Below are 24,317 nucleotides of genomic sequence, written 5' to 3' on the forward strand. Positions count from 1 at the left end.
CTGGAGAATAAAAAAATACATGCAAAGACTGTACAGTAGAGAGAGAGAGAGAGACAGAGAGAGAGAGAGAGAGAGAGAAAGAGCGAGATGGAGGGGGGAGAGAAAGGGATGGGAAGGGGAGAGGAAGGAAAGGAGATTACAGCCAAGATGTATGTGGAGCACATTTTTATTTAAATGCTCGCTGTTCCTTCAGTCTCATCTGAACTCTCTGAGTTCAGTTAACACTCAGCGTTTTGCTGTGAGGTGAAGGAATGGAGGGGAGAGACTGTGACCTACATGGACAAACTCCAGCTCTCCTCTCTCTCTCTCTCTCTCTCTCTGCCTGATGTTGTTGAGATGACTTCCTTTGGGAGCTCCTATCCTCTGTTTATCCTGCTCTCGTCTCTTATCTTGCTGCTCTGTCCCTCCTGGCATTATAGCCTTGTTGTGTTCACTGGCAGTGGGCATTGCCTTTACTTTTCTTTGTGTCTTGCTATTATACTTCTACATTAACTGTGGGTCTGTCTGTCTGTATACTTGGTCTAAGGTCTTCTCCTTTATTTCCCGAATCTCTTCGCCGAGAACAGATCCATGAACGCGTCACACAGTGAGCGTTTTGATAGGCTAGTATTTTCGCACACTGTTCGACCCCAAGACAGGGATACACATGCTAGCTGGTTTGTATGGTTGTGTGTGTGTGTGTGTGTGTGTGTGTGTGTGTGTGTGTGTGTGTGTGTGTGTGTGTGTGTGTTGCACTGCACTGGAGGCCCCCACTCTGCCAAGCTCTCTCTCTCTCTCTCTCTCTCTCTCTCTCTGTCTGTCTGTCTCTCTCTCTCTCTACATTCCCACCATCTCTCAGTCTGTCTGTCTATCTCAAACAGACACACATCACATGCACAAACACATCGTGCAGCACGCAGCCAAAATAAATGTTTCTCCAAACACCCCCAAGTGCCATTATGTTGTAATAACATGCAACAAATTCAACAAAACGTCCACAGGATATTATTATAGAACCACCACTACAATGTATTTTGCTCTAGGCTCCTTTCCTGTATTTCAGCTTGTTTAATCGAGTATTTCAACAACATTACTTCATGGGTTTTTAGGACATTTGTGCGTGCGTGTGTGTGGGCGGGGGGATCTTATTTCGTACGATTCTTTATTAGACTTTTAATTTGATCACCTCTCGTTTTGTACATTTTTCTTCTGTTTTGAGCTCTGTGCCTTTCGATGAGCAGAATCACGGTCAAAAATGACTGTGAAGGTACTTGTAAAAGGATGTTTTATACTTCCACGCGATTGGAAATACGCGCTCGCCTATTTCCAATGCGCGCGGCACGGCATAACTCAGGCTTGGTGTTGTTGACGCATGCAGGGCATGGTCTGTATCGCCTGCGCACTCCTTGTGTAGCTAGAGAATGTTTCTGTATTTTTTTCTTCCTCCCTTGAATCACACTAAAATAAACCGGTAAAAAAGGCAAAACGAGTCTCTCGAGTGCACTCATTTCTGAGCTCCGTGTGCATTTTTTTCGAGCTGTGTAACTTGCACGGAACCATATGTGCAACTTTTTGCTGTGCAGATTTGCAATGGTTCTGGCGTGAGGTACTTTTAATTCCTGGCCACCAGGAGGCACAAATGTACCGTGATGTTGTAAATGTGTTGTTATATTCCTATTAAAAGCAGTTGGAGGTCAGGTCACATTCACAATAGCTAGGGTATGCTGGAAGAATAGACATGGAGCATGGAGTGAGCCAAAGAAACGTACATCAATGAAAACACTGGGTGTGTGTGTGTGTGTGTGTGTGTGTGTGTGTGTGTGTGTGTGTGTGTGTGTGTGTGTGTGTGTGTGTGTGTGTGTGTGTGTGTGTGTGTGTGTGTGTGTGTGTGTGTGTGTGTGTGTGTGTGTGTGTGTGTGTGTCTAATGTTTGAGCAGATCTGCATCTTAATGCCAGAAGTCATCAGGATTAACTTCCATCACAGATCAGCCACTCAGGATTTAGCTTTCCCTTTCTCTCTCTCTCTCTCTCTCTCTCTCTCTCTCTCTCTCTCTCTCTCTCTCTCTCTCTCTCTCTCTCTCTCTCTCAATCTTAAGACCAAATCCAAATGTATTTGAAATGGCACAAAAATTATAGTTTTCCCAAATATTTTTAAAAGTAGTTGCTCTGTTAATAATATATATGTACAGTATAGCTCTATGTCAGAGGTCAACTCTGTTCTCCTGATTTTATGCAAGAGCTGGCGAGAACTTATGGGAAGTCAGATCAACTTGGTACAGACAGTGTCAGAATGCACTTAGCAGAAGGTGGAGGTGGTTTGTATTCTATTAGACATCCTTACCAGATGCAGTGGACTACCAGAACGCTCGCCTCAAAAACACTGTCGCCTCTGGCGTACAGCCGGCGCAACTGCTCAGCCTGGTATTCCTAAACGTAACCTCTGTAAACTATGCCTAAACGGTCAATCTAACCTTATTCCTAACCTTAACCCCACTTACCCCAGTAAAACTATGCCTTACCCAAGACTTATTTCTAACCTTATTGTCAGTAAAAAAACAAATACAAGAACCGCCCCACCGTGCAATCCGTGCACCACAGCTCATTACCTTGCTAGATATGGGAGTTGTTGGTCAATTGTGGGTGATTCCAATATCAGTGATTGATCAGTGTGGGAAGTATGTATCTCTGATGTACATACAATGGGCAAGACTAAAGTGAAGTGGCGCTCGACTTCTAGTCTTCTACCACATTTTGTGGGCAGTTGTAGTCTCTCTCTCTCTCTCTCTGTGTCAGTATTATGTGTGTGTAATGTGTATATACATCAAAATATTTGATGAAAAAATAAACAACCCTTTCATAAAAACAGTCCTAATGTTTTGTGTGTGTGGGAGCAGCTGTATCATTGGGTGCATCAGGATTGAGGCCAGCCGTAAGTAAGGTGCTGTCATGTTGCTGTGGGTGGCTCCCAGCTTATCCCCACATAAGCTCATAATGGGATCATCTCAGGTCCTCCTCCTGTCTGACGGGACTGCACTGACCGACCGCAGGTTATTGTATCCTCACACACACTGCCCAACATTAACCCCAGTGGATCTACTGAACTGTCACAATGCGTTGTGTAATGAGTAATGACATTTTATCTGTTTTATCTGATGCAGGTCTGGCCAATAGAATATCAGCAGATATAATACATATAGTCCAGTGTGCGTTCCTATAATCTAATTATAGATAATGAGACTCCATTATCTTCATATAATGACGTAATTGATCCTCACTAATGCTCATTATTATAAGTCTGTCTACAGACTGGGGTGGTCGCCGCGGGCCTTCGACCCCATGTTCTCTAACACTTGCCATGCATCAGTTGCTGGGGTTAAACTTGCCATGATGATAGGGGAAGTGCACACACACAGTTACATGCTATGTCTCTTCCGATATATCAGATGATGTGGCTCATAATCCTTAAATAACTAACTAAGTTAGCGAATAACAATGGAAGAAAAGATATCATGAAAAAATAAATTACAGGGGGAACAAAACCCTTCAGGCTTCATTTGTGTTCCTTCCTTTTGTTTTATAGCCTACCCGTTTCAACAACAAACAAAAGAATATATTTGTCAATCGGCTTATTATTTAACGTGAATTTATAGTGATTTGGTGTGTAGACTGTAGACTCTTCTACACACCAAATCACTATAATAGTATAGAGCAACATACTATAGAGTAGTAGAGACCCTAGCATAGAGCATAGTATGGACTATACTTACTGTATAGTCCATACAATAAGTGCAACTAGTTCATGTATGTGGTTAATAAACTGGCAGTGTGTGCTTATATAGAGTGTGTGAGTTAGAGCCATGATGTCTGGCCAGCTGGCTTCTGATATGCAAACATGTCATCTGTAAAGCTGCTACATGTAGTGATTTGCATCGCTCAGGAATTGAACCCCAGTCTCCCCCTCAGCAAACCTATGCAATAAAACGAAACTAAGCTAAGCTCAATTGGCAGAGCTGGATCTTGTCTGGGGCACCACTACTTCCACAAAATATCATTATGAACAGCTTTTTACATTCTTGCTGCACCATGTGTTACTGCAATTGGACAATGCTGCATTAACATGCCAAAGCAGAAGGATATAGGTAGGCTTTCAGTTGGATTTCAAACTTCTTGTTGTGTCCAATGAACACCAAATGGACAATATTAATGAAATTAGGCTACAGTACACCGTGAGATTTTGAAACCTCCTCGCAGAGTGAAACATCAAAGGAGCAAACCAAAAGCCACCTGCATGCAGGTTTTAAAGGGTTAAACCTCTTGAACCTGAGCGTCTTGGTTTTAATCCCAAAACACTCTCCAGGTGTGCCTCGTCTCATCATGGCGCACATTTTGAGAACCACTGGACTGGTCTAGCTCTGGTGGTCCACAGCCCTAACAACGGCAGCAACGACATTAGGGCTATGGACCAGAGGTAGTGCTTGGTTGAGGTATGAGGAGAGTGAAGCTTCGCAAATAAGATTTGTTTCTGATAAAAATGGTAACATCTGTAGGCTACTCTCCTAAAGATTTGTCAATACTGTTCTGTCACTCAAAGCGTATCAAGGCAGATTAATTTGTGCCAACAATAGTGTCACCATCTGAGCAGCCATCTGCTGGGTGTATTAAAAATACAGAATGCCTCCCTTTCCATTTCCTTTGTGGGCTGTGAGTGATTGACTGTTCCCTGATGCAGGAGGTGAGGTGCGTGACTGCGTGTAGCCCTGGTCCAGTGCTTGACTCGCTATACAGTAACGCCAGGGCTCCACTGGGCGCGTTTTAATCAATGAAGGGTGGCTCCACTGCCCGCGTTGCGCGTGCGTGCCGCGTGCGTGCGTCACCATTAAAATTGAACCGGTTCGTTTTTTGACGCACGCGTCGGAGACGCAACGCTCCCAAACGCGCCCAGTGGAGCCCTGGCGTAAGCAGTAAGCAGTGCACTGGACCTGAGCACTAGGAGGTGGTGGTAATACTCTGTAAACTCCAAATGAGTTGTCCTTGGCTTCAGGTGGGTTGTCTGCTAATCCAGTTAGCTTGTTAGCCCTATTGAGCTAAATCCCAACAGAAGAGAACATACGCTGGACTTCTCCAGCCACCACCAGGAATGCAGAACCACTTCTAAACACACAGGTAAGAAAAAATGATCCATCATTCTGTGCTACCTTTTCACCTGGATGAAGTTTGATAAGTTATGTGCTGAAAGGCTTATTGTCAAAACCGCTCTCAAAGTTATACCTACGGAGGCCCCCGTAAAATCTGAATCACCCCCACCTCTCCCCCTTTCCCCCCCACCTCTCCCCCTTTCCCCCCTCACTGTATATGTTTATTTCCCTTTTTACCTCCTTTATGATGAATTCCTGTTCTGTTCTTTGACTATATAGAAGTGTCTATTACGTCTCTAAATGTTTTGATGAATTGAACATGGTGGACCCTCTTGTAAACAATTGTAATGCTTAATTGGGTCGTCTACTCACAGTTAACAGTCTTTGCATTGAGTTTGTGCTTGAAATGTACTGTAATTCTGAAAACTGTTAATACATTATTTCAATCAATCAATCAATCTTGAAATTGGAGAATGCTCGGCTGAGGTCGCAGATGTAGGCCTACTATAGTGCGTGGAGGTGTGTAGGCTATCACGTATACACAATCAAAATCCTCTGTATTAATTTAACTCAATTTACTGTGCAGATGCAACCAACATTTTAACCAATTTGGTTATTTTTGTGTGTGCACTCTCCGAGTTACAAATGGATAAATGAACATTACTAGCACATTCATTTTGAATTAAAACATTCTCAGTCACTGTACAATATAGTATACAGTCTTCCCTGTACTAATGAAACCCAACAATTGTTGATTCAGAATCAATTGTTTGCAGCTAATCCAGGATTTAGACCAGACATACTGTGTATAAATACCACACTACTTCATCCTGTACTACTACGAACTAGGGATTAGGATATATGTCAGGAGATGGACCTTTTGATCTCTGCTGAAAACCTTTGATCTCGTGCCCGAAAATAGCTGATCTACAAGCTCACGGTGGCGTGGTGTGAGCTTGTTGAAATGTTGATTGCTTGGCATCCTCGTACAGTATGACAAAATAGAAAATACAGACTTAAATCTTAATGGTTTTGTCTCCACACGTGAACTACACAAAAAACACTGTGTGTGTGTGTGTGTGTGTGTGTGTGTGTGTGTGTGTGTGTGTGTGCGCGCGCGTGTGTTCAACAGGATGTTTAATTGGGTGGTGAAAGTGGTGCCCCAACCCCCTGGTGGCCCTGAAGCACTGGGAGAAGAGACCACCAAACCTGCTGTACGGGAACACACACACACACACACACACACACACACACACACACACACACACACACACTCACACACACACACACACTTGTCTTGTACAGAAAATAACTGACCTACAAGCTCACAACATGTTTCCTTCTGAGCATGTAGATCGGTTGTACTTGTATTCCCCGGTGCAAGACACGATGTGCAACCGAGATAAATCAGGCCTTGTCTTCAGAATGTATGTTGAATTGTAGAGTGCCTGTTTATACACATGGTTGTGTATCGTGCACGAATAGGCTCTATGCACAGCGGCCATATTGAAAATAAATTGGGCCTCTTCCTTACAGTGTGTTTTAACAGCAGGAGAACAACGGCTAATCGGCTATCGCCCACTATCGCCGGACGATGTCGCCCAAAAGATGAATTATTTTCATATTTCCGATGTTCCGCCGCCCACTTTTCGACCATCGCATGTTCGCCTGCTATCACCAGTATTGGCCGGGTCCCATTGACAAATAAATTATGCACTTCCGGTTAAAACGTACTGTTGCTTCCTGCTTATGTCTTACCGATGATACTAAAGAAGGCTCTGTTGCATTCTGGTCAAACAGAGTCAGAGTGCTAATATTGTGCATGTTGGCTCACTGGAAACACTGCTACATCAGTGGGTCTCAAAGTGTGTACAAATGGAACCAAAATGAATGTACCTGTAAGGGTCCATTTGTACACTCTCAGAGTTATGGGGTCCTTGAAACTGTGCTACACTATATGGAACGTGTCATTGGTAAGACCTGAAGGAAGAGGATATTCTTGTCGTATGATGATGCATCACATTGTTACAGTAGTTACAAAATTGTATGCTTGTAGATCTGCATCCGCAACTTATTTTATTATTAAAATGTATTTTTTTTCTCTTTGTGTCCCCACAGCCCGGCAAGAAAGAGGGTGAGCATGTTCTCATTTAAACATGTGTGTGTGTGTGTGTTTGTTTGTGTGTTAATATTTCCATACATGTATTGTATAATGTATATTAATGTTGTAAATTTCAACCTCCACACACAGTGAAGAAGACAGATGGGGAGAGCTCAGAAGAGAGGTAACCGTGTATGCGTGCGTGTGCGTGTGTGTTCGTGTCACCATACAGGGATTATGTTTTACTATGAAAACATACATTTCCCATCGTACTAGTTAGTCACCCAAAGGCATGATCATCAGGGATGGAGATCCCTGATGTCATCAACATTAAGCCCATATATGGAGATCCCTGATGTCATCAATATTAAGCCCATATATGGAGATCCCTGATGTCATCAATATTAAGCCCATATATGGAGATCCCTGATGCTGCTGCAGTGGTCAGTGGGTGTGTGTGTCTGTGTTGCCATACTGAAGTGGACATACATGCATGGAGACATACATGGACATACTGTAGGGGCAGACATTGCTGTGCATTGGAGTGTACTGTACTGTACTGTAGCATACTGTACTGTAACATACTGTACTGTACCGTACCTACTGTACTGTATTGTGCCATACTGTACTGTGCTGTACTGTATCATACTGTACTCTACTGTAGCATACTGTACTGTGCAGTAGCATACTGTACTGTACACTGCAGTAGAGTACAGTATTGAACTGTACTGTACTGTACTGTGTGAGAATCAGTCCAATCTGTGTTGGGGTAAATAGTGCCTAAAGTGATGACGAATATGACGGTGCACCACTTGAGGAAGTAGCCTTCCTGTATTGCGTAATAAGGCAATGTATGCTTACTGTACAATATGTGAAGATATTGCGGGCGGGATGGTATAAGCCTAAAACCTTGCCAGAGTACTTAGCAGTTGTTGTGCAAAATGTGGAGTCGCGTGAACGTGCGTGTGCTGAGAGAATTTCTTTCAATGGAGCGGGGCTTCCAAATCCAATTGTTGCAGCGAGATGTATGATAGATCGATAGGCAGATGCCTTTATTGATCCTGTGGGGGAAATTCAGGCACCAGAGACAGCACAGCAGTAAAAGCTACAGATACAGGTTATAGAAGACCTCTGATTCTCTCTCTCTCTCTCTGTCTCTCTCACTCTCTCTCTCTGTGTTCAGTGGCGTACTAGGCTGGTTGTCTAATGGCTTCATCAGTGCTCTACCACAGCCTACCCCCACAGGCTCCCCCCGACTGAGCAGGTCCAACACTGGTGAAGTCAAGGTGACGTCAGTCTATTAACCTATACTTTCAATGTGCCCTCGCACTTTTGGCCATGACGGTATATGGCAACATTTCATAAGCCTTTTTAAACAATCGTGTGACGATATGTGGTTAATATGTTCCTTATGTTTCATTCTTTTCCCATCCATCAGTCAGCAGACGATGGAGAAAGGTACGGTATGACCACATTTAATGCAATCCAGTCACTTAATGTGATTAACCAGTAACACGCCTGAGGGCGTGCACACATCCGCCTGGGTGACTGCAGACTGCTGGGCGAGCGCTGGCCCTTTGCTTTGGCATGGGCGGTAAGATCTTAATTTTCGGGCCTGTTAAGAAGTCTAGTTTTCGCCGGCTGCCAGCACGGCTGCACTAATAACTTTGGGACGGGCCCGTCTAGAGTTTAAATGGACAGGTATCAGTCAAAAGGGAGACATCGAAGAGGAAGGATGAATGGGGAAGGATCAACATAATGGAATGTCAGAACAGGTCAGCTCCATATATGGAGATCTAAGAGTTTGAGGTCATAGAGTTGCTGGCCAATATTGATGACATCAGGGATCTCCAAATATGGCATCAGGGATCTCCATCCCTGATGATGTCACGAGACCTGGGCACCATATATGGTGCCTGACACACTAACGGTGCCTGGCTGACACACTGACGGGAAATGCACAATTCTATAGTTAACTGCGACCTTCGGTCGCAAAAATATTACTTTATCCATTCTTTTGGTGCAATACAGAACAATATCTCTCTCTCTCTCTCTCTCTCTCTCTCTCTCTCTCAGGAATGCCGTGATCAACTGGGTAGCTCAGAGTCTGACCAATATACTGCCTCAGCCGGAGGAGAAGTACAAAGAGGAGATAATTGACGATGTTGAACATACCGAGGTAAATGTTCACATACATACACGAAAACAATACAATCCCAGGTGCCTAAATAGGCCCTTTAACCCATTCAGGACGGGAACCCCTTTGGGGTTCTTTTTGCTCTACAGTAGATAACAACATTCATCCACACCCTGGATGAAACTCCCAGAACGTCTTTTAAATATGTGCGTTCTGTGATTTTTGCATTTTTCTGTCTATGAGGTGACAGTACTTCATTAGACCCCTTGGTGTGGTTGTTATGTGCAATGATGTCTTTCCCTTTGTATTTAGGGTTTCTTATTGGAGGCTGAAACCTTGACAATCAAACATGCCAATGAAAGAAAAGCAGTGATATAGTGACATCACAATATTAGGGCACTGCATTTTTAATTGGTTATCCTCAGTAGTGAACAAAGTACTCCAGTACTCAAGTCAAAGTGTAGATACTCTTGCTCAATATGCTCAACTACAAGTGAAGGTTGATCTGTCAAATGTGTAGTTGAGTTACATCATTCAATTATTCTAAAGTTCTCCAAAGTAGTGAAACCAAGAGTTCTTCAAGGTCCACTTCCCAGAATGTGAACCCAGATATTTTGAGTACCCTAAAGTGTTGTTAGAAAAGTTGAGTATGGGCTACTGCTTGCAATGGATTCAGAATCTTGAAAAAACCCTAGTTTGACCCGTCACATGCTACTTAAAGCATAATGACATTTTGAAATGTTTGCCTTATATAGGATGTTAATGGTACCCCAGCTTATTATGCTAATTATGAAAATTGCCCAACATATGCAAGTTAGCATCCGGCAGTTTCTACATGCTGGGGACCCATACTCAGTTTCTACATGCTGGGGACCCATACTCAACATTTATAACATCAGTTTCTACATGCTGGGGACCCATACTCAACATTTATAACATCAGTTTCTACATGCTGGGGACCCATACTCAACATTTATAACATCAGTTTCTACATGCTGGGGACCCATACTCAGTTTCTACATGCTGGGGACCCATACTCAACATTTATAACATCAGTTTCTACATGCTGGGGACCCATACTCAGTTTCTACATGCTGGGGACCCATACATCAACATTTGTAATATAAAACTTTACGGTACTCAAAATGTCCAGGTTCACAATGGGGCTTTATGGGCTTGCAAGTAGATTAAAACAAACATATTCACCGAAACCTTTTCTAAAGCAGTGTACCAAGAAATAGTTAGGAATGGCAAGGTTTAGAAAGATAACCTATAGACTTAGAAAGTGTATTGATTTTTATGTAAGTATTTGTGAACAAATGCTATACTCTATCCCTTATCTGCAGGTGTTTGAAGTCAATCAAATGCCAGGTATGTCATTTAAAAATCACAGTGAGGGGCGTTCTTATCATCGTACATCATCATACATCATCTCATTCCCCAGGCGGCTGGCGTAGCCGTCTGGGCACCTTGGCTGGTAATCCAGTCTGGCAGTGTGCCGAGGGTTCGACTCCCGATCCCAACGGCCTTTGCTGCATGTCATATCTCATATCTCTCCCCATTTCCTGTCAGCCTACTGTCACCCTATCCCTCTATAAAAAAATAAAGGTGAAAGCCACAGAAAAATATCTGAAAAAAGAAATACATCATCTCATTCCGGCCAATCAGAATTTACGTCCTCACTTTCGTCTTCAATGTTTATGTTACACAATGTTTGTGTTTAGACAAATTGTCAATGGCATTACGTTTGTGCACATACACCAAAAGCTGGACATTGGAAAAAAAATATATATATATCAACGTTACGCCGTCAGGAAATGTGGGGAAACAAGTCAAACATTTTTTTACTTCACTACCAAGTTATGCTTGATTGATTGATTGATTGATCGATTGATTGATTTGTCAGATTATGATCCCCTGCCACACATCCCGGTGATTGAAATGGAGTCAGACGATGAGGCAGAAGAGTTCAGCCCTTCTCAGTAAGAACACACACACACACACACGAGAAGCACTGACATAGAAACATGATTTTTTTTCTTGAAAACTGTCAGGATTTAGAAGACATTTGTAGAATCGTTTCTACGATTAAGTGTTAAGTTTAAGTGTTCTTTTTTAATATAAATTAATGCCATACTTCATTATACGACAGCGTCATGGAAAAGCATCAAAAGTAGCAGATCCACAAGTTCCAAATGCGGCATGAAGCGGCGCGTTTTGAGCTTGTAGATTGTGTAGTTTTTGGAGACAATCTATATTTGACATGTTGTATACTGCAGATGGACTAATAGCAGAACCTCCTCACAGACAGGTGGTGAACTGGATCAAACAGTCCATGCCTCAGCCGGCTCACCTTCCTGGTGCCATAGAAGGATCACCCCGGCCCAGCCGCTCAATGGCCTCTCACGACAAAGGTATGCACACACACACTGTAGTAGTTATAACATACTCTACCATACAGATGTTCTAGTTAATGTATTAACATACTTTACATTAAAGATGTGCTAGTTATATTGTATTAATTACCAAACACATGTGCTAATTATACTGTATTAACATACAGTTTCTACAGATTGGTTAAACTATCCTATTATTTCCGGCCAAAAAAAACACTATGGATTGCTGGTTTAACAATGCATGCATGATGTATGTGTTATACGTACTGTATGCAATGTGCATGCTGCACAATGTCAGCAAATGATTGAAGTGGCTTTCTTCATGTATTCTCCATGCAGTCGTGTCTCCACCGCCTCAGTCTCTGAGTGGAATCTCTCTGGACACGGACGACAAAGCTTCACGGTAGGTTAGCTTTGAACCTTTCATTCAGGGCCGGGCAACTTTGACGATGGAGAGGGACACTTATATTTCCACACTCACTCCAGAGGGCCACATTACTGTATCAGGGGGCCACATTACATATTACTGTCATTCACTCCAGAGGGCCACATTGCATATTACTGTCACTCCAGAGGGCCACATTACATATTACTGTCACTCCAGAGGGCCACATTACATATTACTGTCAGTCCAGAGGGGCCACATTACATATTACTGTCAGTCCAGAGGGCCACATTACATATTACTGTCACTCCAGAGGGCCACATTACATATTACTGTCACTCCAGAGGGCCACATTACATATTACTGTCACTCCAGAGGGCCACATTACATATTACTGTCACTCACTCCAGAGGGCCACATTACATATTACTGTCACTCCAGAGGGCCACATTACATATTACTGTCACTCACTCCAGAGGGCCACATTACATATTACTGTCACTCACTCCAGAGGGCCACATTACATAATATTGTCACTCCAGAGGGCCACATTACATAATATTGTCACTCCAGAGGGGCCACATTACATATTACTGTCACTCCAGAGGGGCCACATTACATATTACTGTCAGTCCAGAGGGGCCACATTACATATTACTGTCACTCCAGAGGGCCACATTACATATTACTGTCACTCCAGAGGGGCCACATTACATATTACTGTCACTCCAGAGGGCCACATTACATATTACTGTCACTCCAGAGGGCCACATTACATATTAAGTGAAGGCCGCCAGTTGCCCATCATCCCATGTATGCTTTAATTGATACATTTCATTCGGGGGAACGAACGTCAGGCAGATCTTTTATCGTGTTGGGTTTAGGGAACACCAGGGGTCCTTGAAGGGTTCAGGGACCCCTAAATGACTGACGGTGTGTTTTTGCAGCATGGTGGGATGGTTCGTGTCGGGACTGGGACTCCGGTTGCCTCAGCTCGTCATCAAACCCAAGGACGACTCTGTGAGTTTTAAGAGCAGCAGCTTACTTTTAGAACTTAGAACAACACACACAGTAATCCAACGTTTGTTTTGAATATTGAACTCTTTAGGCCAGTGGTTTTCAACCCTTTTCACATCAAGGTCCATTATTTATTCTGCATTTGAGCCTCGTTCTTCACGCCTGTGCCAAGACGAGGGATCTCATCTTTCTTTAATTTAATTTAATCCAAAGACAAACAAACAAACACAAACAACAAAGTTATTAATACAACAATACAACATCAGAGCCAGGGGGGATTACTAACAGAAAACATTAAAGAGTGAACACAAGCAACAGTTCTCCACAGCTTTCTTATTTAGAAGTGCTGAAGGCATTTGCTGAAGGCACGCTGAGTCGCTGTCCAAGTGATGTCACTCCTGTAACTACTGGCCAATCACAGCGCCCCAGAGCCGGAAGAGGCGTCTACGTTTATATGTCTATGGGTGACTTTACCTCCATTTCATATAGACCGATTCCGTAGTGGGTCTCATGGTCACATCCTACATACCGCGGTGGCTGAGACCAGAGCCATTGAGTAATGGTTGAGACAAAGCAGTGAAAGGTCCTGAAAGATACATAACGTCAGTCTTACCCAATACCCAATATTTCTATTTTAGGAACACATGGCTGCTGTACTTTATACCTCATACTTTAATGCTTAGTATGAGGTATAAAGTACAGCAGCCTTGTGTTCCTAAAACAGAAAGATTGGGTATTGGGTAAGACTGACGTTATGTATCTTTCACTGCTTTGTCTCAACCATTACTCTATGGCTCTGGTCTCAGCCACCGCGGTAGATATTTTGACATTCCGTTTTTTCTTTTTTTTTAATGTTGCCACTACTGTTGGAGCAGCCATAAACTACACAGGTTCATCCCGATCTTTGTAATGTTAGTGTTAGTAAAAAACAGGTAAAAGAGTAACGTTTGAAGCAGACTAAGATCAGTCACTTTTCCATTCACTGTAGTAGAAGCTTGGTGCGGGGAAACCGCAGATGTGTCGTCTCCGCTTACAGGAAATACGTAGGCTGCGACCATGAGACCCGCTACGGAATCGGTCTATACCTTGTGATATTTTGCGCATTTGACTGTCTGACACTGACCTCACGATCCCGCCTAGTGCAACGGGAGGTAACGTGTTAAAGACAATCCGCAAAACCCTGTGCACAAGCTCACAATGTGACGTGTTGTGAGCTTGTGCACAGGATTTGTGCACATTAATTTACCAAAAAAAACATAAAAAGGTCTACCTGGCAGCAACAATACACACAATTATGAAAGCATCCGTTTGTTTTTGTATTCATAGAACATTTGCTTATATACTGCTGTGTTTCTACTTTCAGATGGCTGCCGAAGTTCTACAGAAAGGTAAATTTAAAGTGGTGTCCACTTTTTTCATTTATTCCTTCATTCTTGAGGTGTACCTCTTGCAGAAGTCCTACTTATTACATGCACAAAAAAACACAATCCAGGACTTAGAATTGGACACTATAAGATTGTGTCACTATAGTTCGGACGTCATTGCATTACCTCTCTCCTTCAAAAGAGGGAGACAGCAGACTTAAAACATAGTGAAGCCCTGTAGCAGTTAGATGATAGCCTGGAGGACCTCTACAATAGCCACCACTGCACCAATAGTACAAAACAAGTTAAATCTAACTGTGTAAATGGACTCACAAGGGTGTGTAATGTCACAATTCACAGTTCAAGTTTATATCATAAAAATCAGTGAATTTTTTTTTTTTAATGTCAAGGACCCACTTCAATACTGTACATGGTCGCGGACCCCCATCTGAAATTTAGAGAATATTTGTCAAGATGTCTCAAGCTTTACGAAAAACCCATTGAGACCTGATGCCGATTGTACAAATGGCCTCTAAATGAATCGTTCTCACACATTCACAGTAGTTCTCACATACAGTACGTGAGCTTGTACAACATAAAATCTAAAATGACACACACATGCTTTCCCAGTTTTAATGGCTTAACTGTATCTTCATATAATTGGTCCTCACTCCTCACTAATGGTCATTATAATAAGGCACCATTTCTGTCTACCCACTCTGTGACTCAGAGGAGGGCTGTGGAGATTTACCACTGAATACGTCATCATTGGAAATTCCAAACTAGATTTCAAACTTCTTTTTTTTGCCATATTTACGGGAAGAGAAAGGCTGTGGTTTCCATTAGCTTGGAATCCCCATCGATGATGTCATTGGTAGGCAGGTTTCATAACTGTCCACAGCTCTCTTCTGAGTAGACAAATGGTGCCAACACTGCCGTCTTATTAGTGAGCTGAAGAGGACCAATTATATGAAGATACATTAAGGCTGAAAAATGGGTGAAGCGTTACTTTACACTTTACAGTATGTGTAAACCGTTTCTCATTGTGCCCCGGGGACCAAGCTGGAGTATCTATACTTTGAGTACTGGAGTTGAGTACTCTGTTCACCACTGCAATTTGTGATGGAGCGTACACGACATTCAACCACTATGCTTTTTTTATTTTATTTTATTGAATGAGTCTTTGTTTTCCTCCTAGTTTCTGAAGAGGCCGTTTGAGTCAGATGAATGGAGCCTTACTGCTTGATTTATAAAAACAATAAGTTGGCTCAAACTTTGGTCAAACATTTAGGTGGTGCGACGTGAGGCGATAACTCAGTCCTCTTCTCCTTCTGTTTCAGGGGGGACGGCGCTGAGAGCCCCTTGAACAGCAGGAGGAGACGGCTGGGCCACGCTCTGACACACGCACACACACACATACTGTATGCATATGTACAGTCGTACACACATTGATTGATTGATTTTATAGATTTCGGTGCAATCACATAAAATAGCACGTTAGCCTTAGCACTTGCCAACATACAGTCAAGTAAAAACACAATCAAGCCTTAGGCCTTCTTTCCATTGTTGTCACGCCATATACAATAGCTATACAAACAATAACGTAAAAGTACAACAACAATAAGCATGAAGTCTAAACAATATAAGAGAACACACACACACATGCACATGAACATTTGTGAGACGTTCGGACATTTTTGAACAACACAAATTATGTGGGGTCCCTGGCACAAATTATTTTCAAATAGGGGGTCCCGCAGCCAAATACACATTAATGTCGAGGTCCTTGACATGAAAACTTTTGAGAGCCACTGCATACACTGTGAATTACTGTAATAATCCGTGAATACCTCACCGTACTGTACTGTATGAATAATTGTTCATAGATGTTGAGATGTAAGATTTGTTTAACGTTCAGGTTGAGTTCTCTTACTTGGTTTGATGAGTTCTACTTGTAGCCTATATGTGTTGATCATGCATTTAATACGGAAATGTAAATAACACTTATTCTTAAACTATATAAAATAATACGTTTCATAGAGAAGGGATTGCTTGGATGATATAATGGAATACATTCTTGTCATGAGAATAAATGTATTTTCATAAAATGGACAAAAACAAAAGATTAAGGCCATACAATTGTGAAGTGTAATGGAATAAATCAGGGCAGCTATGTTTGTTTTTAATGTTCATTCTTTGAAATCAGTCAAGCATAAACCAGATATTTTGATGATTGTATTTAAAAACATGCTATATTACTGCCAAATCTTTGCAAACAAATAAAGCGTGTTTTGCAAAATAAAACATATATTAAAAAACTTGTGTTTTGCAAATGAAATGCATATCCTAAAACAAATGTGATTTTAACACCCTTATATTCCCATCAGAATCTAGACAAACATTCCCCAATACCATATGCAATTCATGTGTGTGGTTGGTTGTTGATGATTTGTTGTATCATATCATATGGTTTTAGATAACACTGTTTTATTGCGACATCTAAACAAGTTTCATTTAAATTTATTTGTTTTCTTGGACGGAACTATACATACAAAAATAGATAGGATTTTGCATGGGCATTTCATGCAAAATCCTATCTATTTTTGTATGTATAGTTCCGTCCAAGAAAAGAAAATTTTCATCCTTTGTCCCCAACATGAAAAACAAGTAACATAGAAAACAGAGCATACAGTTGTACATTATACTCACCATAATTTAAATAATACAAAATAATTACAACAGTAACGGTAGCTGGTGGACTGGTGCTTCCACAGTACCACCAACAGTCAACATAACAGTAACGGTGGACTGATGCTTCCACCACCAACAGTCTGAAAGTGTCCCCTCTAGAGGTCTAGACTATCTAGTCGCCATTACGTCAATTCAATTATCAGATAAGACAACCTTTGCCTTGAACTGTGAACTGTGGCCTACAGGCTTTGTGAAGCAGCGGCATGCTGTGGGCTTGTAAAGCTGCTATTTCTGGTGCATGGTGCTATTTTTGACACCCGTCTTCTTTTCTGGTGATTGATACTGCCCTCCGAGTATGTGATTTTTCATTTATTTTTATTTGTTTTGGAAAATGTGGCAGAAAAATAAATAAATGAAAAACCACTGCCCCCTCGTGTATTAGAAGGACAATATCGCAGTCACCAGAAAAAAGGTCAGGTGTTTTTGATGAATCTGTCATGGTTAAAGTGGAGTTTGAAGTTACAATGGGCAGATAAAATGAATATCAAATATCTAAATACTGAATCAAGCAACTTAAAAACTGTCTGGGGTGTTCACATAAGCCTGACTAGCTGATAAAATGACCAAAACGTTTTTTGAAAGTGAAATATCCCTTTAAATAGCCTACTTGTATACTAATTGAGAATATATGAAAGTTTAACTTTTTGAATTATATTACAGAAGAAAATGAACTTTTACACAATGTTCAAATTTAAGTACGAAGTGAATGTATGAAGATGGGTAGAAAATGGGTGAAGTGGTCCTTTAACAATGAAAATGTCTCATGCATATAGCTGTGCATACAGTAGGCTATCCAGACATGGGCATGACTGACAGCACACCTAGTCGTTAAATAGAAGATTTGAGAACGGTAAAAATCACATTAGAAATATCATCAGTTGTGTTGATTAGTGATTATCAGAGCAGCAACATTATTGACGATATTCAGACTGCGGCCATCTTGCCAGCAACTTCCCATTGACAGCCCATTCATCCAAACAGAAAATTGTTTTAAACAATGTCAAATTCACCAACATTGCAGCTGTAGGCTGTACGGAAAGCTTGTATTATTACATGACCAAGCAAAGTTCAATAGAGCCACCTCACCCTCACTGTATACATACAGTATAGGGTTGGGGAATATATACGATAATGCATGTGACATATGACTAGATAGCGTATGGGATATTGGATATCAGGATGAGGCAAAAGTGTTGTCTCCCGCTTTCGAAATGTGTCAAAACTAAGAAAGAATTGCTGATCTACAGACTCATAACATGTCTTGTAGATTGCCTAGCATTTACATACATAACCCATGATATTTTATCATGTTACCCGACATTTAACATCGGATAACATGGATATTATCACACGGTATCAACAAATCCAGGTTTTTTTTAGAATCTACCTCAGGTCTAAATCGGCTAATTGTCTGTTTTTCAGCTTCAGCAGACATGGTACTGGAAGACGTAGATTCGGACCCGGAAGAACCGCTCAAACAAGAAGCATCACGCACACAGCAGCTCCAATCCGTGAGCGCCGCCACGCCACCGCTCCAATCCGTCTGCTCCGTGCGGTCTGCGCAGGTGTCGGAGGCGGAGCTGGTGGTGGAAGAAGCCCCAGAGGACTCTGTGCACAGTGCTAAAGAAAGCGCCAAAGCCTCGGTGGACGCTGGAACTGACACGGGCCGATGGACGCCGTTCATCGACAGCATCAAGAAGGAGGCAGAGGGGGTCGCCATGGCAACCATGGAAGAACGGTATACATTTTTTTTATATAGGGCTGATATGGTTATGTTTTGTAATAATAATGTACAAAGTAACTATAGTAACAAAAGTTGTAAAAAAAAGTGTAGTGGAGTAAAAGTACAGCACATTTGACATACTCAATTAAAGCACAAATACCTCAGAATTGTAATTAAGTACAGTACTTAATCCATTTAGACCTGAGGACGATTCTACAAATGTCTTCTAAATCCTGTCAGTTTTCTGAAAAACCCATGTTTTTCGTTTTTGTTCTCAAACATTTTCATATCAAGGACCCCCAAAAATATATGTAATTGGCTGCTGACTCACCATCTGAAAATGTGTTGTTCTAGGGACCCCCAGAAGGAAAGATTTGAGCAAAAAATGTTCGCTCTGAAAGAATATATATATATATATAGATTTGCACCACATTTTCATGATTTAAAAGAAAATAGCAGATCTGCAAGCTCATAGTGCGGCACTCTGTGCCGCGCTATGTAGATCTGCTTTTTTTAAACACCAAAAGGGGTTCCCGTCCAGAAGATTGTCCTCTCTGTCTGTGTAGTTTGCAGGAGGAGCGCGTGGAGATGGCTCGCCTAGCGGAGGAGGTGGCGAGGGAGGCGGCAGAGAGAGCCATCAAGGAACTGACGGACGAAATGTGCAGCCGGCAGCTCCTGGAAGAGGAGCCCGAGGAGACAGAGGCCGAGTAAAACACTCTCATATTATATCTCTGCTCCACCTTAATCTTATATTTTGAAAACGAAGTAATACCGCCTCATCAAAGTTGATGTCACCTTATATATTGTCAATTACTTGCATGAGAGGGGGAGAGGTGGTGGAGTTGGCTGCTTTAGCAGACAGTTTGAGGGTCCAATGGAGTTAAGAGGTTTTATCCCAAGCACTTTTTACTACTTTCCTTTGGTTCAATATTTTTTAAACGACACACAGACGTGTTCAATAGCACTGATTCATGCAAAACAATCAAAAACCTCAAAAATGGAGTAAGGTGGTTTCCTCCTGACAGCAACGACATTATACTCTCTGCTACAATATGGTGCGGTGTTGAGTTTGTTGTCTGAAACTGTGACGAAAAAAAATTCGTAGACTATTTTTCACAGACGAAAACCAGATAAAAGCTAAGCTATGTTGACTATAACTGTGACTAAGTGTAAAAATAACAAATAAAAACTAGACAAATTGTTGAGGGACTAGTGAAGAAGAGATCCAGTAGAACTAACACAAGTTATTGTGCTTTCATAGCACGTTGCGCTATGAAAATAGCAGCGTGTTGTGACATAAAACTAGACTAAAGGTATAATACATTTCAGATGACTAAAATATTACTAAAACTTAACAGAATTTTCAGACTATGACTAAAACTAAATCAAAATTTGCTGTCAAAATCAACATGGCTTCTCAACAAGTGATACCACACAATCATGAATTAAAAACTTTCGGTTTTTTGCAGGTTGCAGGAGATTCCACAGGAAGAGACAGAGTAAGAACATAAAGCATGCTGATCTTTTCTATTCATTCTCTCTTTGTTGACTATAACTGTAGCCTCGGAAACCCAGATGTTTTCATTTCTAGGAAGAAAAGAAAAAACGTCTGGGCAAAAACCCATTCAATTGTGGCATACAGTAGCGCAAACAGGTCTCTCTATACAAATAAAGGTGCTATACAAATAAAGTTTATTATTATTATTATTATTAATATTATTCGACTATTTTTAGACTATTTTTCACGGACGAAAACCAAATAAAAGCTAAGCTATGTTGACTATAACTGTGACTAAGTGTAAAAATAAATAAAAACTAGACAAATTGTTGAGGGACTAGTGATGAAGAGATCCAGTAGAACTAACACAAGTTATTGTGCTTTCATAGCACGTTGCGCTATGAAAATAGAAGCGTGTTGTGACATAAAACTAGACTAAAGGTAATACATTTCAGATTACTAAAATATTACTAAAACTTAACAGAATTTTCAGACTATGACTAAAACTAAATCAAAATTTGCTGTCAAAATCAACATGGCTTCTCAACAAGTGACACCACACAATCATGAATTAAAAACTTTCGGTTTTTTGCAGGTTGCAGGAGATTCCACAGGAAGAGACAGAGTAAGAACATAAAGCATGCTGATCTTTTCTATTCATTCTCTCTTTGTTGACTATAACTGTAGCCTCGGAAACCCAGATGTTTTCATTTCCAGGAAGAAAAGATAAAACGTCTGGGCAAAAACCCATTCAATTGTGGCATACAGTAGCGCAAACAGGTTTCCTATCTATACAAATAAAGGTGCTATACAAATAAAGTTTATTATTATTATTAATATTAATATTATTCAACTATTTTTAGACTGTTTTTCACGGACGAAAACCAAATAAAAGCTAAGCTATGTTGACTATAACTGTGACAATTTCGTTAAACAAATAACAAGCCCAAATTGATGAAATCAATTAATTACCAGCTGCATTATTCGTTCCAATTTCTTCTCTGTATCGTTCCAATTTCTTCTCTGTATCGTTCCAATTTCACGCATGCGCACACCACTCATGCAGGCTCAGCAGAGTGGTGTCGATCTCCAGTGTGTATCTACTGGTCGGATATATAGCAAGCTCTTATTGACCAGCTTGCAGCTGGTAAAAACTAAACAAATTGTTGAGGGACTAGTCACTAGTAGTCCCTCAACAGAAGAGATCCAGTAGAACTAACAAGTCATTTTATGTTTTGTTGTGCTATGAAAATAGCAGCGTGTTGTGAAATAAAACTAGACTAAAGGTAAAACATTTCAGATGAATAAAATATTATTAAAACGTAACTTAATTTTAAGACTATGACTAAAACTAAATCAAAACTTGCTGTCAAAATCAACATGGCTTCTCAACAAGTGACACCACACAATCATGAATTAAAAACTTTCGGTTTTTTGCAGGTTGCAGGAGATTCCACAGGAAGAGACAGAGTAAGAACATAAAGCATGCTGATCTTTTCTATTCATTCTCTCTTTGTTGACTATAACTGTAGCCTCGCAAACCCAGATGTTTTCATTTCTAGGAAGAAAAGAAAAAACGTCTGGGCAAAAACCCATTCAATTGTGGCATACAGTAGTGCAAACATGTCTCTCTATCTATACAAATAAAGGTGCTATACAAATAAAGTTTATTATTATTATTATTAATATTATTTGATTATTTTTAGACTATTTTTCACGGACGAAAACCAAATAAAAGCTAAGCTATGTTGACTATAACTGTGACTAAGTGTAAAAATAACAAATAAAAACTAGACAAATTGTTGAGGGACTAGTGATGAAGAGATCCAGTAGAACTAACACAAGTTATTGTGCTTTCATAGCACGTTGCGCTATGAAAATAGCAGCGTGTTGTGACATAAAACTAAACTAAAGGTAATACATTTCAGATGACTAAAATATTACTAAAACTTAACAGAATTTTCAGACTATGACTAAAACTAAATCAAAATTTGCTGTCAAAATCAACATGGCTTCTCAACAAGTGACACCACACAATCATAAATTAAAAACTTTCGGTTTTTTGCAGGTTGCAGGAGATTCCACAGGAAGAGACAGAGTAAGAACATAAAGCATGCTGATCTTTTCTATTCATTCTCTCTTTGTTGACTATAACTGTAGCCTCGGAAACCCAGATGTTTTCATTTCCAGGAAGAAAAGAAAAAACGTCTGGGCAAAAACTCATTCAATTGTGGCATACAGTAGCGCAAACAGGTCTCTCTATCTATACAAATAAAGGTGCTATACAAATAAAGTTTATTATTATTATTATTAATATTAATATTATTCAACTATTTTTAGACTATTTTGGACGAAAACCAAATAACAGCTAAGCTATGTTGACTATAACTGTGACAATTTCGTTAAACAAATAACAAGCCCAAATTGATGAAATCAATTAATTACCAGCTGCATTATTCGTTCCAATTTCTTCTCTGTATCGTTCCAATTTCTTCTCTGTATCGTTCCAATTTCATGCATGCGCACACCACTCGTGCAGGCTCAGCAGAGTGGTGTCGATCTCCAGTGTGTATCTACTGGTCGGATATATAGCAAGCTCTTATTGACCAGCTTGCAGCTGGTAAAAACTAAACAAATTGTTGAGGGACTAGTCACTAGTATCAGTCCAGTAGAACTAACAAGTAATTTTATGTTTTGTTGTGCTATGAAAATAGCAGCGTGTTGTGAAATAAAACTAGACTAAAGGTAAAACATTTCAGATGAATAAAATATTATTAAAACTTAACTTAATTTTCAGACTATGACTATAACTAAATCTAAATTTGCCTTTTCAAAATAAACACTACAATGGCTTCTCGTGACACCGTGACCACAAGACCATGAATGAAACACTTTCGACCTGGCCTCTTGCATTTCTGTGTGTGTGCGTGCATGCATGCGTGCATGTATCTCTAACAGACTGTGTTTGTGTGTATGCAGGTTGCAGGAGATTCCACAGGAAGAGTTGAGTGAAGCAGATTCAAGGCCGAGTAGAACGAGAAGATCGTAAGAACATAAAGCATGCATGCTGCTCTTTTCTATTTATTCTCTCTTTATATTTGTCTATGTATTGTATTTATGTATTGGGTGAGGCGAGGGTTGATCAATGGCAAATTGGCAATGGTTCTCAAAGTGGGGTCCAGGCAGTGGGATTTGGTTCCCTTTGTACACTCTCAGATTTATGGGGGTCCTTGAAATTGAAACATTTTGAGAACCATGATTAATGCCAATCGCTGGCTCCATTAGTCAGCTCGATGGCTGCTCAGATTTCAAGCCTAGATAATCCACTCTTATACTCTAAGAATCCACTCTATATACGCTGTGTAGTGTGAAATTCAAGGTAATAATTTCATCAAACGTTCAATGTGATCTTTATTCTTACGTCTTGTGTGCAGGTACATAAGAGAGAGAGGGGGGGAGTGTGGTACAGTTTTTCCAGCTATCTGATCACCTGTCTTGTGAATGTTCTTTTGGACGGTCAGTCACGCGTCCCCCCACCACCCAACAGCCCCTCCCCCCCCACACACTCCCCCCTCCAGGTCCCACTGGGTCTCGTTATGAGATCTGCTGCGTGGTGTTAATTCTCGTAGCATCATTTTACCACCATAGCAACCACATTGCTTCCCTTGGTAACGGGCGATCCCCTCTCAACGGTTCCCCTGGTAACCGAAAGCACGCCTCCCACTTGTTTCCGTAGAGGTGCAGGGAAACGAGGGTCGTCCTCCGCTTTGTCAAAGTGGCATATGACAAATTATGATTTTTTTGTTTTAGTTTTATTTGCACGTCGCTTTT

The 24,317-nt window shown here is 40.9% G+C and overlaps 1 protein-coding gene and 1 long non-coding RNA gene across 2 annotated transcripts in view; one reads left to right on the plus strand and one right to left on the minus strand.

Moving 5' to 3' along the window:
• Positions 1 to 297: 297 nt before the first annotated feature.
• LOC308313777 lies at positions 298 to 2,835 on the minus strand. Its single transcript, XR_013963917.1, has 2 exons — positions 565 to 2,835; positions 298 to 480 (listed from the first exon to the last, which is right to left on the minus strand). It is a non-coding gene; the product is annotated as an uncharacterized lncRNA (long non-coding RNA).
• Positions 2,836 to 5,040: 2,205 nt separating this feature from the next.
• The window catches only part of LOC308314562 (uncharacterized protein), a 41,704-nt gene continuing 22,427 nt past the window's right edge, over positions 5,041 to 24,317 (plus strand). Inside the window, exons 1-18 of the mRNA XM_080762192.1 lie at positions 5,041 to 5,142; positions 6,247 to 6,328; positions 7,233 to 7,248; positions 7,366 to 7,399; positions 9,292 to 9,394; positions 10,699 to 10,723; positions 11,259 to 11,334; positions 11,660 to 11,766; positions 12,088 to 12,151; positions 13,081 to 13,153; positions 14,514 to 14,538; positions 18,688 to 19,003; positions 19,555 to 19,695; positions 20,458 to 20,487; positions 21,082 to 21,111; positions 21,927 to 21,956; positions 22,555 to 22,584; positions 23,466 to 23,531. Coding sequence (XP_080618318.1) covers positions 6,248 to 6,328; positions 7,233 to 7,248; positions 7,366 to 7,399; positions 9,292 to 9,394; positions 10,699 to 10,723; positions 11,259 to 11,334; positions 11,660 to 11,766; positions 12,088 to 12,151; positions 13,081 to 13,153; positions 14,514 to 14,538; positions 18,688 to 19,003; positions 19,555 to 19,695; positions 20,458 to 20,487; positions 21,082 to 21,111; positions 21,927 to 21,956; positions 22,555 to 22,584; positions 23,466 to 23,531 — 1,247 coding nt within the window. The 5' untranslated portion in view covers positions 5,041 to 5,142; position 6,247. The remainder of the gene's footprint in view (positions 5,143 to 6,246; positions 6,329 to 7,232; positions 7,249 to 7,365; positions 7,400 to 9,291; positions 9,395 to 10,698; positions 10,724 to 11,258; positions 11,335 to 11,659; positions 11,767 to 12,087; positions 12,152 to 13,080; positions 13,154 to 14,513; positions 14,539 to 18,687; positions 19,004 to 19,554; positions 19,696 to 20,457; positions 20,488 to 21,081; positions 21,112 to 21,926; positions 21,957 to 22,554; positions 22,585 to 23,465; positions 23,532 to 24,317) is intronic.

Source organism: Protomyctophum bolini (genome assembly GCF_963924005.1).
Source record: "Protomyctophum bolini genome assembly, chromosome: 4".
NCBI lineage: Eukaryota > Metazoa > Chordata > Actinopteri > Myctophiformes > Myctophidae > Protomyctophum > Protomyctophum bolini.